The sequence below is a fragment of the Wickerhamomyces anomalus genome, assembly GCF_001661255.1.
Source record: "Wickerhamomyces anomalus NRRL Y-366-8 unplaced genomic scaffold WICANscaffold_1, whole genome shotgun sequence".
In the NCBI taxonomy this organism is placed as follows: Eukaryota; Fungi; Ascomycota; class Saccharomycetes; order Phaffomycetales; family Wickerhamomycetaceae; genus Hansenula; species Hansenula anomala.
The window spans coordinates 1,297,343-1,310,888 of record NW_017567110.1 but is presented as its reverse complement, the minus strand read 5'-3'; the positions used below and the strand labels follow the sequence as shown (position 1 = coordinate 1,310,888).

Below are 13,546 nucleotides of genomic sequence, written 5' to 3'. Positions count from 1 at the left end.
GAAATAAACGTTATTAGTAATAACTAAAAAAAAAAAAAAAAAAAAAACCAATTTTGGGTAAAATCAAAACAAAAAAATCAATGTTTTCCTTTCAGAAAAACAAGTTCAAAATAAAACCAATTCACAATAAAACGATCTGTCAATTTAAAAGCAAAAAATCAACAAACTTCACTCATTCTACATCTAAACATAAACAAAGCGTGGTCCTGACAACCATTTTGAACATTTATTAAAACCTTTGAATAGAATGGATCATGGAGAACAACTGTTTCACAAATAGAATGAATGAAGAGAGCATCTCATCAGGAAGATTGAATCTAATTTCGTCACCAGTCAAGATTTCACTATTAGGAACAAATACAAAACAAGATACAACGCCTATACAGATGGAGTCTACAATAAGTCAAGCTGAAGGGAAAGAAAACTTTGCTATGATTTCAACACAATTCTCAAGCCTTGTTCAACAATTATCCAAAATTTACACCGAAATTGGGTATTCAAAAAGTGATGTATCCAAAAATGAGAAAAAGTTGTTCAGCTCGGTCTCTAACACCCTTGATCAATTTCTCAATGATTCCATCAACTTCAAAGACTCATTAATTAAAGAGAATGGTGAAATAATACAAAATCTAAAGATAATATTAAACATACTAGATGATCAAACAGGTTCCAGAACAATTCCAGATCTGTATATCAGAAACCTCATACTCAAACCTTCTCAAGAAAACTCAACGCTGCTAAGCATTAGAAAGTCCTTGGAAATGGCGATAACGCATGTTTCGAAAAAATATCAAGAGATCATGCTGAAGTATCTGGCCCAATGTTTAGGCCTCAATAAATTGTTGGAAAGGCTAGAAAATCACAACTTCAAAGAGATACAAATACCAAACTTAGATAACTCAATAAGCATATGCAATGTCTTTGAGTCAGCAACTTCACCTTCTGAAATTTATGAAATGATTTCAGCAGATCCCAAAACATTTTTTGAAAATGAGTCCCTAAAAGATTTATCCATCAGAAAGTTTGAGTCCATTTCAGACCAGATCAAAATTCACGAACAGTTTTTGAAGGAAAGAATCAACTTTCTCAAAGAGAAATCTAATGAGATTTTGGGTCTATGGGAAACATTAGCAATTGATTATACTGTTGATTACGCTTCTCTAAGTGATCAAGTGATATTTCATGCGAAATCGGATGCTGATGTTGAATCTTTGACCGTTGGAGCCTCTGTTGTGAATCAATTTGATCAAATTCTTGGAGAGTTGAAAGAGTTGTATGAGACCAGGTTTCAGCAAAAACAGAAGTATCAAGTACAATGCGAAGAGTTATGGGTAAAACTAAATGAAGATGAAACTCAAATTGCACATTTCAAACAATCAAATCAGTCTCTATCTATTCAAAGCATAGATAACTACTCAAGAGAGCTACAAAGATTGTTAGAATTGAAAAAGCTGCTTTTAAAAGATTTGATATTAGATGCAAGAAATACGATTGAGACACTTTGGGACAAGTTGCTTTATTCCACAGGTGAAAGAGACAAATTCACAGCATTTCATCAGGAAACTTTTGATGATGATCTTTTGACATTGCATGAAAGTGAAATTGAGATTTTAAATAAGAAATACGAATCATACAAACCAATTTTAGAATCAGTACAACAATTCAAAGACCTCATGAGTGATAAAAAAAAGTTGGAGGAAAGTTCAAAAGATTCATCAAGATTGTTACAAAGAAATTCTCACAAGATTTTGATGGAAGAAGAGAAAATAAGGAAAAAATTAGCTAGACAACTACCAAAAATAGTTTCCTCGTTGAAGTTGAAACTCTCAGAATTTGAAAAAGATTATGGTACTTCCTTCTCATTCTTAGATACTGAATTGATGAGTGAGCTGGAAGAGCAAGAACAATCTTTGGAATCAAAAAACTCCAGAAGAGTTGTTAGTGGTGGATCAACAGCACCAACAAGATCATCTTCAAGAGCACCAACACGACCAACAACCAGGGCACCATCTAGACAGCCTTCAAGACAGCCTTCAAGAATGACATCTCGTGCTACATCAAGAGTAACTTCTCCAACCAAACCAGTGCCAGCAACAACTAATCCAAGATACCCACCACCAACTCAAGGAATAAGAAAACCAGCTGTTCCAACCTTTAAAAGACCAACGCTGGGAACAAAGCCTTCAATTCAAACTTCTCAATCTTGTCTATTGCCGAAATTATCATCTCCACCTAAAGATACCAAATTGAACATTATGCCAGATATGATCAAAGATCATACAAGAGCAGGAATAAGAAGGACTCCAATTAGGGCAATACCCTCTTTCCAAAGAAGTACCAGCTCTTTCCAGCCACGACTATCAAGATTAGATGAACAAGTCAGTGGAAGTCCAAAAGCTAGAAGAACAAGATTATCGCCTTTGAAAGAGTCAACACGTTCAAATTTACCTGTTTTATCCAAAGGATCCAATAATATTGTTACGTCGCCTTTAAAGTCTTTGAAAAAAGATGGATATAGTTCAGAAGAGAAAGAGCACAAAGCTATGGATCTGATCAGTTCTGACGACGAAGAAGATAATGATACATATTCAAGATGGAGAAGAGAACAATTGCAAAAATTGAATAAACCTTCGATTAATCTGAGTCAAGATACTTTTTAAATTTTTTTATGATTGAATGAATTATTTTGTGTTATATAATACCTACCAAAAGACAATGGACAATTTTTATATTAATTTCGTAAGCCATGAATATTGTAGTTAATGCCCATCACCATTTTTTTGCTTCTAATCCATCTGGTGGTGAAGTTTCAACAGTTTTCTTGGACACTTCACCCCAATTAGTACTTAAAGCAGTACCGTTACTTTCAACATAAGACTTCATCATAGCACGTTTAGTATCATCATCTGCATTCTTGTATAATTCAGCGAAGAACGAATTCTCATCTTTTTTTTCAGATTCGTCGTCATCATCATCTAGAGTTAATTTACTCCAATCTTTTGCATTTCTAGCAGAGTTTGGATATGTTAAAACTGATTTTGGGATTGGTTCTGTTGTTTTTTGTTCTTGAGCTGGTTCTTCATCACTTTTTCTTGTTAATTCTTTCCATTTACTTTCAACAGCTTTAGCTAAGGATAGTTCCAATTTAGTGGAGAAGACTTGATGAGTTGACTCTTCTGGTTTGATATCGCCAAATAAGGGTCCAATATCATATTGGAATTCTGAGCTTGATGCAGTAGGGAATTCAATTGAAACTGATTGCTTTCTGTACTTGATCTTTAATGAATCATCTTTTGGAATGTTTTTAACAAAAAGAGTGACTGTAATTTTATCCAACGATTGAAACCAATCAATTTTGAAGTTTGGTGATTTTTGTTCAAATGGAGTCGGAAGAGGTTCAGTTATGGTTGGTTTTGGAGGTTCTTCTTCTATGATTTCAGCAATTTTAGGTTCTTTTGGATTTTTTGGCTCTTGTGGGATTTCTTCTGGTTCTTCCTCTTCAAATCCTTCAGGTTTTGAAGTCTCTCTAGCTTCATAATCAAAGTCTTTCAAATCAGTTTTTTCAACTTTTCTTTTGACTTGGAAAGCCCATAGATCAATTGCCTTTGGGTCATGACCTAAATCTTTAGCAGAATTGAGATACTTTATAGCAGTTTGATAATCACCCTTTTTATGGAAAATTGTAAAAAGTCTGAAATAAGCCAGTCCGATTGATTCTCTACTACCCCTTTGCTTTGCAACATCAAATGCCTTACAGACAACCTTCAATGCTTCATCCAATTGTTTGTTACGTTGTAATGCTATTGATTTTGCAATTAATGCTTTGAAAGCTTTTGGATTCTCTTTAAGCGCCAAATCATATTGTTCAATAGCCTCTTCGTACAACTGCTCGTCACTGAGCTTGTCACCAGCTTCAATGTATTTCTCAACAGCCATTTCACCCTTGTCAAAACCAGACTTTCCAAGTTTTCTTTTCAAGGTTTCCAATTCTTTTCTACAACTTTCTGCCAGAGGTCTTTTGAGGGTTTTCGCGAAAGTCGTTAAGGTCCTGGCCGTATCAAATCATGCTGGCCGTTTTCAAAAAAAAATTTCAAGAGCGATGAGATTAAAAAATGGTATAAACTTTGGAGATTTAAGACTTAGTTAAGTGAACAAGATCTAAGAAAAGAGTAAAGATGAGTGATTCAGTTGCCAACTTGAACGAGCCAAAAGTCCAGTCATTGGTGCTCGATGCCACACCTCTTATAACACAACACGTCTCCACACTACAACAATATGCTAAACAATTCTACACAACCCCAACGGTTTTCAAAGAAATTAAAGATGAGCATGCTAGAAGAAATTTAGAGCTTTGGGGTGATAATTTAGTATTGAGACATCCAAAGAATGAATTCATCAAGAAAGTTAGTGATTTTGCTAAATTAACTGGTGATTATGCTGTTTTAAGTGCTAATGATATTCATATCATTGCATTAACTTATGAATTAGAAGTTGAATTAAATCATGGTGATTGGAGATTAAGAAAATTCCCTGGTGAAAAATTGGAATTCAATAACAAGAAATCTAAGCAAGAAGTTAAACAGGATGAAGAACCAAAGGAAATAGTGGCTGAAACCCCAACAACTGAAGAACCAAAGAAGAAACAAAGACGTAGAGGTGGTAAGAAACAAAGAGCTAAAAGAGAAGCAGCGTTGCAAGCTGAATTAGATGTAGAAGAGCAAGAAGAGCAGCAAACAGAGGATAAGGAAATAAATGAAACCACAAAGGCCCTTGATGATTTGAAGATTCAAAATCAAGAAGAAGAAGAACCATTATCTCAAACTGATCTATCTGAAGACTATGATGATTCAGATGATGATGGAGATTGGATTGATCAAGATAATTTATTACAAGAGATGATCAAAGATCAAGGAGAAAAAATAGAGAACCAATCAACAGTATCATCATCAACAAAGATTAAATGTGCATTATCAACTCAAGATTTTGCTGTACAAAATGTTTCCTTACAAATTGGATTAAACCTTATGAATACACTATCAGGTTTACAGATCAAAAGAGTCAGAAACTATATGCTAAGATGTTATGCCTGTTTCCGTATGATTCCATTCCCAAAAGATGGTAAACCAAAACATTTTTGTCCTCATTGTGGTGGTCAAACTTTATTAAGATGTGCAGTTTCTGTTGATGCTAGAACTGGTGATGTTACACCTCATTTGAAGGCAAATTTTGAATGGCATAAAAGAGGTGATCGTTATTCATTAGCTTCCCCATTAAGTAAAGCTTCTCAAAAAAGATTAGGTAAAAAAGGGTTTGTTCATAATAAGTCTAATAAACAAAAAGAATACAATGAACCTATTTTAAGGGAAGATCAAAAAGAATATGCTAAAGCTGTTAAAGATGAAGATTGGTTGAGAAGACAAAATGAAAAAGTTTTGAATGATTGGATTGGTGGTGGTAGTGCTGATAATTTTATTTCACCATTTGCTGTTCAAGGTTATAGATCAAGTGGTGTGAAAGTTGGGAAAGGTAGATTTATTAACTCATCGAGAGGTAAAAGATAAGATACAAACAACATAGAATAATAATAAATCATATTCTTTATTGAGATAGTTTTTCTATAAACATATCATCCGTAAATTTGAACCATCTAATTCAATAAAAATACAACACCATAAAAAAAGGAGGAATCAAAGAAGAGAAAAAAAGTTATAATAAATAGTCATGTCTTTTCTGTTGTTGTATACATATCTTATCTTTTTTTGTTAAGAATATTAAATTTATTTAGCTTCAGTGATGAAAGTTTCACCTTTGGCAATGTTTTTCTTTAAAGCTTCTTTGGCTTTAGCGATTAATTCTTCTTCATGTGCTGAAATTTCACCTAAACCGTGGATTTTAGCAACACCTTCTGGACCTAAAGTGACTTCAGTAGCAAAGAAATCAATACCTTCGCTTTGGTAGATTGGGTTTTCAACAAAAGTTGGTTCAAAGATATCTCTTTCACCATCTAAACCTTTGATAACAGAAGAAGCGAATCTAGCACCGGCTTGAGCCATAGATAAAGTGGCAGAACCAGCACCATCTTTAGCTTTAACGACTTCATCACCACCGAATTGAATTCTGTTGATTAAAGCATCTCTAACATCTTCTTTCAAATCTTTGTGTTTAGTTTGAGATAATAATGGAACAATGGTAATACCAGAGTGACCACCAACAACGGTGACTCTTTCAGTAGTTGGATCAGTACCAGCAACTTCTGATAAGAATCTTGAGGATCTCAAGACATCTAAAGTGGTAACACCAAATAATTTCTTTTTGTTATAAACATTTTTTTGTTTGAAAACTTCACGAACAATTGGAACAGTTGAGTTAACAGGGTTTGAGATAACTAAAACAGCAGCGTTTGGAGCGTTTTCAGCAACGGCGGCAGCTAAATCTCTAACAATTGAGGCATTGATGTTGAACAAATCATCTCTAGTCATACCTGGTTTTCTTGGAACACCAGCTGGGATTAAAACAACATCAGAACCGGTTAAAGCGTTCTTCAAACCATCTTGTTCATTTGGAGAGTAACCTTTAACTTCAGAGTTTGTTGGGATATGAGAGATATCAGCAGCGACACCTGGAGCACCTTTCAAATCGTATAATGCCAATTTAGTAACTCTGTGGTTTAATTTCATTAAAAGGGATAAAGGTTGACCGATACCACCACCAGCACCCAAGACGGTGACTTTGTAGTTTTGGGCAGCGCTTGATGAGAATGATCTTTTTGCGACTCTTGAGAACATGATTGCAGAAGTAAGTATGTGGTCAACAACTAAACGAAGATGTGAGATTCCAATTGATCAAATTAATCAGGTAACGAGATATTTATACAAGTTGAAAATTTCCACGAAGATCGAACAAAGTTGAAATGAATGACCGGTATCAAATCTGTTAACTATGGGGATTATGTCATCCTGAGTGTGGGTGTTACGTAATACCAGCCAATAGAAAGCGCCAATTGTCAGCGGTAAGGGCCACGCACGGTCCCGTTTGGAATTCACGCCAAACAGCTGGGATTTAATGGGCTTCTTTGCCTGGAGAGCCGAAGAGAATTAGGCTGAGAATGAGGAATTACCACGGTCTAACAACAGCTGTTTGCCTTGTCACCATCCTACTTCATCCGTCTGATGGTCATTGGTTTCCAGAGTGGCTGTTGATACCGTTTGACAGGTACCACTTATCGTGTATACGTTGAATATTGAAATTAAGGTGTGCATAAGTGAAAACGGGTGCATCGTACATCAGATAAACACAGAAGAACTGATGGTAACAACGAATTGACTCGATACCATTCGTCGAGGTGAACTGGATTTGAGATTCATAAAGGTGTTCTTGAGGTCTATGTGGCCACTGGCCACTTTGTACTGAACTTGATTTTCAATATGAACCTAGATCAACAATAGATTGACAAGTAGTTGTTAATATAGCCTAAAACTACCAAAAACAAACCCAAACAAAGTATATTTAATCACAATAGATTATCCAATAGAGGGGCAAAGAAAAGTGTAAAACACCACCATTCATGAATTATCATACATGAAAATGCTGCTTCAACTCTTTCAAGAGGTACACGTCGGTCTCTATAATCAGCACATGATTAATTATAACCGATCGTCCACTCGCCAAATCCATGAAACCATGATCATGACCTTTCCCAAGTAGATTGAACAAGTATTAGGCTGGCTAATAGGGATCGTGGTTAAAAGGATTTTGATGGTTATACGGGAAATAAAAGGACTTATGGATTTGATAATAGCTTTTCACGGATATTGTCGCCGTGTGCACGTGATCAATTTGTAAAAACATAAAAATTTATGAAATTGCATCAACTGCAAAGCCATCAACGATATTAATGAATAATTTACTTTTAAGGTTACTCTATATTGCTCATATTTGATGTAGTTAATGAAAGCAAAATTATTAATTCAGCAATTAAATAATTTTATGATTAAATAATTTTTAATTTTTTTTTTTTAATGTATCTGATGATATGTGTATTTATAAAATGCTAAAATAATGTACAAAATCACTGGGGACTCAGTCTATGACTGATTTATAATAAAAGGGATAAATCAGAATAAAAACAAGTAAGAATGAACTAAAAAAGCTGGCCATTGTTATAATTGGAGCAATTGTAAAATTTGTGGAAATCACCAAGATATTCCTAATACTGTTCTTGATGAAGTCCGAATGGTTTGTTAATTAGTTGATTCTAAGGAAATAATTTTATCAATAATGATAATTTTATCAATAATGATAATTTTAATTTCAATTCAAAATTCTTCAGAATTAATTTCCCCAATTTTTTTTCCACTTAAATCACTAAAAACACATTTTATCTATTCCTAAAACTCCAGTTTAATTGGCTCGGGAACTTTTCAAGGCCCTATAATGTTTAAACAAAAGTTTGTGGTTAATTAATTATCAATCTAGGTCCAAGTCACGTGACAGCTACTTAAAATAAATATAATAAGCTGCTTTGAATATTACACGTCTCATAATTACAATATAGCGAAGAAGAATTGTAAATGTTCAGTGCCTGTAATCGCAAATCTATATCATATGCGCCATGTACGTGAGTAAATGAATTAAATGTCATGTACTGCCAATGCTGGATGCATGGTGTCATTATGACTACAACATTATTACAAAGTACAGCTTTTGATACTTTTATTGAAAACTCCTACAATCAATATTCTATAAAAAACACGATAATTAAATTAAAACTCTTATAAATAATATATATAGAAACGAACGAAGATTAGGGAATCAAATGAAGATATAAAAAAACACACCAATGACCTAAACAATATTTTTATGACATGCAACTAAATTCAACCAGCTAGTTAACTTATTCCAATTGATAAAGTTGACCTTTGTTTGGAGCATTTAAGATAATACCATTCAAAATACCAGCCATAATACCGGCACATGGTAAAGTAAAGATCCAACCAAAGTAACAATAAGCAACAATTCTCCAGTTGACTGATTTAATATCCTTGTTACATAAACCAACAAAGACAGTAGCACCAACAGCTGATTGAGTAGTAGAGACTGGGATAGCCAATTGAGTAGCCATGACAGTGGTAACAGCAGCACCTAATTCAATAGAGAAACCTCTTGATGGGGATTGTAAAATTAATCTATTACCCAAGTTTCTCATAATGTTATAACCATAAGTCCAAACACCAATGACTAAAGCAGCAGCAGTGTAACACAAGACCCAGACTGGGACGTCAGCTTTTTTATCAACCTTGTTTGTGGTGTAAATGTTCCAAATGGTGGATAATGGACCAGCAGCATTAGCAATATCATTTGAACCATGGGCAAAAGACATGGTACAGGCAGTAATGGCTTGTAATAAAGAAAACAAGTATTCAATCTTGTTATCATAATATTTGGAACGAGCATGCATATCTTTCAAGTTACCAGATAAAGCACCAGTGGCATGCATTTGGTTTGAAATAACATCTTGAGTCCAACCATGGATGAGCATCAACCAGATTAATCTTGGCCATTGTTTTGGTTGTTTAGCTAATGACCACCATAATTGTTTTGTAGTTTGTTTCTTTTCTAATGGAGCATTTGGAGAAGCAGCAGTGGAGCTAGCAGCAGTTTGTTGTCTTTCAACATCAAGGTCATTGTTATATTTAGATTCCAAGTTTTGTAAATCTTTTTCATAAGTAGCTTTATCATCTGAAGATTGATCAACTTGAACATTAGTGTTATTTTTAGTTGGTTCATCATCAGTAATTAATGGTTCATCATCATCGTGGTATTTACCTGCATAATAATCTGGAACCAACATATGACCTTTTGGAATTGGTGGGATATCATCAGTTGGAGCGAAATAATAAGTTGGACCAAGGAAGACATGATACCATTTTAATCTCCAATCTTGGAAAATCAAACGTCTTCTAAAGTATGGGAATAAAAAGATAAAGTAGATAATAGATGCAACAGCACCAACACCAACGATTGAACCAGCAATAGCACCATCAGATAAGTTGTTCAAATGTAAATTTGGAGCACCTTTCCATGTAATCAACATGGTTAAGATTGAAAAAGTGATAAAGATCAAGATTGGCATTAAAATTAACCCATTTCTCAAGTTATGTTTTCTTTCCAAAACACAATATTTAGAAATTAAAAACAAAATTGAAGCAAAACAACCTGCAATAGCTGGGGCAATAAACCATGAGGCAACAATTTGTGAAAACCCGTTCCAACCCCAATGAATGTTTTTAGCACCAACAGCAGCAATACCAGAACCGATAACTGCACCAACAATAGAATGAGTAGCGGAAACTGGTAAACCAAAAGAAGTGGCTAAAGTTAACCATAATGAAGAACCAACTAAAGCACAAGCCATAGTTAATAATAAAACAGCAGGATCATCTTTAAAAGTGGAAATATCAATAATTTTAGATCTAATAGTATCCGAAACTCTTGAACCAGCTAAGACAGCACCTAAAAATTCCATCAAAGCAGCTAAAATCATAGCTTGCCAATATTTCAAAGATCTTGAAGAGACAGAAGAAGCAAAAGAGTTAGCAACATCATTTGCACCAATATTCCAAGCATCTAAGAATGCAAAGATCATGGAAAGAGCCACGATATAATCGAATTGGTGTAATCTTCCAGCCATTGTTATAATGTTTCCTTGCTATTGATTGGTGATGTACAATGAATAGAACTAGGAATATCAAAAGATTAACGAGGGAAAGAATGTAGATATTTATACAAATCTAATCTTGTGCTGCCTCAGCAGCAGCAGCAGCATTTGAGAGTATACAACCATTTTGCCCATGTGCTCTCTCATTTCTCATTTTCTTTTTGAGCCTTTGGTGAATAAGTTTTCAGTTCAAGTTTAAAATTTTGCTTTACTTTGTGCCAAGTGAGACGACCTTAACTATGGCGAGTGTGGTGCGTACCGCTGGTTTGCCGTGACAAGAGTTTTCGTTCTCAGCGTATTTCTTAGCCCATGTGGGCAGGCTTTAAATTGGGATTGAGTTGAAGGGAGAGGGTAGAGAAGGTTTAGATGGTGGTAATGGTGGTGATGATGTTATTGGTTATGTTGGTTATGTTGTTGTAATTGTAATTGATATAATTTCATGCTCAGGGTCTCCCATTGTTGACACAAACGGAAGGACCCTGTGAATTTGAATCTGAAGTGTTTTGGTGGAACTGGCCAAAGGCTGAAGAGCATTCGCAGGGCCAACAGGCACGTTTCTCTAATTAATCCACGTCGCACGCCCTCTCGCCAATAACGTCTTCAATCATGGCAACCGACAAGCAAATTGTAAAGACCCAAAGAGATAATAAGGATTAACAGAAACCGTGGAAGACTTCGATGGCTTGGTGAACACTCGTGGAAAGTCAAGTACACTGTATTAGAAGCTACTAGGCACTTAGTAGTTAGTACTTAAGAAACTACTACTGTATTGGCTATGGATCATCTCAAGTTTGCAACAAAGATAGATCTCCACTGGAACAATACGAGATTAATGAATGAACATCTGGAAAAGAAATTATACGACGTCAATAGGTGCCTATGCAAAAGAAACCTTTTAAATCCCACAAACCACGTTCTCTCCAGGTTTATGTCAAAAACGTTGAGTACAAAGAGCATACATCTCGAGAAAGTTTGATCTAGCAGTCTTTTGCCTCGTGTTACAACATTTACTGTACGTTGTGACTCGTGGATACAAGCGCTTCTTCTTGATTCATTTAGCCCACGATGGCTCATTGATATTATTGTGTATTGTGTAGCTTTTTCAACTTGGTTGTAGATATTTTTTTTGTCTCAACCGGTGATTGAACATACACTAGAGAAAATTTTTGGCCATATGTTCCTTTACCATTGTATGGCTTACAATATCAATGATCTGTGGTATATCAGACGATAGATCAACGTATCCTTTCCTTTTTGGCTATTTTCTCCTACAAAAAATTTGAATCTCATATCACATCACACTATTGAAACATCAATAATACACAAATTCATCAAAATATCTTTCACTCATCTTTGAAAATATGATCAACAGAACCACCAAGATATAATTTCAACTGTCTTTTAGTTGCAGGTAAGATCTTACACTTCACCAAAGTTTCAGGTCCTTTCCTTTCATAAGCTTGAAATCTATGACATCCACCAAATGCAAAATAATAAACTTGATCATTTTCCCTAATGGCCAGAACATCAATCGGTGGTAATTCCCCATTTAGTTCAACTGCTTCATCTAATGTACATGTCTTTGATGCCATTGGAATACCATCTAATTGTGATGACATTGCATCTATTTTATCATAATCTAATACTGGTGGAATTGGTCTTTTGATTTGATTTAATGGGAGATACGATAACTTCCCTATACTTCCTGATTGAATTGACATGATTCTAATATTCTATTACTCTATTAAACTTTATCCTTATAAACTTGTTAAACTTGATTTGTTTGTAAATTTTGAAGAATTGACACCTTTTTTATATCTTTTAGGTTTTTGCTTCTAGACAGGTTGCGGATTAGTGATGTGGAATCTGGATTATGTAATACTCTTCGTATTAAAAAGATTACTAACAAAACATAAAACTCGAACAATAACTGAAATTACACCTTATAATTGTCATTATCATCAATATATATTTTCATCATATACAAAAATGTCTTTAAATTCATTAAATATCATCAATACCCATAACAACCCTACCAAATTCTGCCTTTTCAATAATTTGCCCAATCAATTTTTCGTTAAATAACACACCACCATTCTTCAAATCATTATTAATACCTTGATTATTAGTATTATTATCACTGTTCTCCCTTTTCTTACATATCTGATCTAATGTTTGAATGTTATTGCTAGAATTAATCCTCGTGGGACTTCCTACTCCTGACCATGTTGTTGTGTTTTCATTATCATGAGTGAAATTTTTCAAAGAATCAGTATTCGTTGGCACTTTTCGATCAATCTCCATCTCTATTGGAGTTCTAGTACATGCTGTGCTTTGGAAAGATCCATTTACAGAATCCTGTTGTTTTGGTAGCTGTTCTGTTTCTTTAATTAACGCCATGGGTATTATTGTCCCATATCCAAAAATCCTTACACCTTTTAATGTCTCCATTGTTATAAAACCCTTCTTCTACTGTATCAAATAAAAATTCCTTTCTCTTTATAATGTTTAAGTATGTCTAACCTATTGACGTGTAAGTGTGTGTAAGTCTGGAGTTTGCTAATACGAGATAATCCCTTATCTTTTTATACACCTTATGATTTTTTTTCCACTTCTCCCTTTTTCAAAATTTCCTCTAGTCAATTTTTAAATCATCGTTTTTTTTTGTTGATCCGAAAATCTTTTTTTCTATGGAGAAAATTTCAAATTAACCCGGTTGCCCCCTTTAAGCCGTTGACAACGGTAACTGGGGTAATAGGAGCTTTGTTATGGGACACAATCGTATAATAAATGTTTTGCACGTGACATACAATTGAAATTTTATCTAAT

General features: G+C 34.4%; 7 protein-coding genes across 7 annotated transcripts; 2 read left to right on the top strand and 5 right to left on the bottom strand.

The window, feature by feature from the left end:
* Positions 1–254: 254 nt before the first annotated feature.
* ASE1 (Ase1p) lies at positions 255–2,660 on the top strand (the record flags this gene model as incomplete). The annotated part of the gene is made up of 1 exon (XM_019185357.1): positions 255–2,660. The coding sequence occupies one exon, from the start codon at positions 255–257 to the stop codon at positions 2,658–2,660; it is 2,406 nt and encodes an 801-aa protein (XP_019041332.1).
* A 109-nt stretch (positions 2,661–2,769) lies between these two features.
* Positions 2,770–3,936, bottom strand: SGT1 (co-chaperone SGT1; the record flags this gene model as incomplete). The annotated part of the gene is made up of 1 exon (XM_019181098.1): positions 2,770–3,936. One exon carries the CDS (start codon positions 3,934–3,936, stop codon positions 2,770–2,772), a length of 1,167 nt encoding a protein of 388 aa, XP_019041331.1.
* Positions 3,937–4,175: 239 nt separating this feature from the next.
* Positions 4,176–5,561, top strand: NOB1 (rRNA-binding endoribonuclease; the record flags this gene model as incomplete). Its single annotated transcript, XM_019181380.1, has 1 exon — positions 4,176–5,561. One exon carries the CDS (start codon positions 4,176–4,178, stop codon positions 5,559–5,561), a length of 1,386 nt encoding a protein of 461 aa, XP_019041330.1.
* A 216-nt stretch (positions 5,562–5,777) lies between these two features.
* Positions 5,778–6,785, bottom strand: MDH1 (malate dehydrogenase MDH1; the record flags this gene model as incomplete). Its single annotated transcript, XM_019181285.1, has 1 exon — positions 5,778–6,785. One exon carries the CDS (start codon positions 6,783–6,785, stop codon positions 5,778–5,780), a length of 1,008 nt encoding a protein of 335 aa, XP_019041329.1.
* Positions 6,786–8,893: 2,108 nt separating this feature from the next.
* Positions 8,894–10,690, bottom strand: PHO89 (Pho89p; the record flags this gene model as incomplete). Its single annotated transcript, XM_019181229.1, has 2 exons — positions 8,894–9,714; positions 9,826–10,690. The coding sequence occupies 2 exons, from the start codon at positions 10,688–10,690 to the stop codon at positions 8,894–8,896; spliced, it is 1,686 nt and encodes a 561-aa protein (XP_019041328.1).
* Positions 10,691–12,060: 1,370 nt separating this feature from the next.
* On the bottom strand, positions 12,061–12,438 carry SRX1 (sulfiredoxin; the record flags this gene model as incomplete). Its single annotated transcript, XM_019184360.1, has 1 exon — positions 12,061–12,438. The coding sequence occupies one exon, from the start codon at positions 12,436–12,438 to the stop codon at positions 12,061–12,063; it is 378 nt and encodes a 125-aa protein (XP_019041327.1).
* A 283-nt stretch (positions 12,439–12,721) lies between these two features.
* On the bottom strand, positions 12,722–13,168 carry WICANDRAFT_60183 (uncharacterized protein; the record flags this gene model as incomplete). Its single annotated transcript, XM_019182953.1, has 1 exon — positions 12,722–13,168. One exon carries the CDS (start codon positions 13,166–13,168, stop codon positions 12,722–12,724), a length of 447 nt encoding a protein of 148 aa, XP_019041326.1.
* Positions 13,169–13,546: the final 378 nt, after the last annotated feature.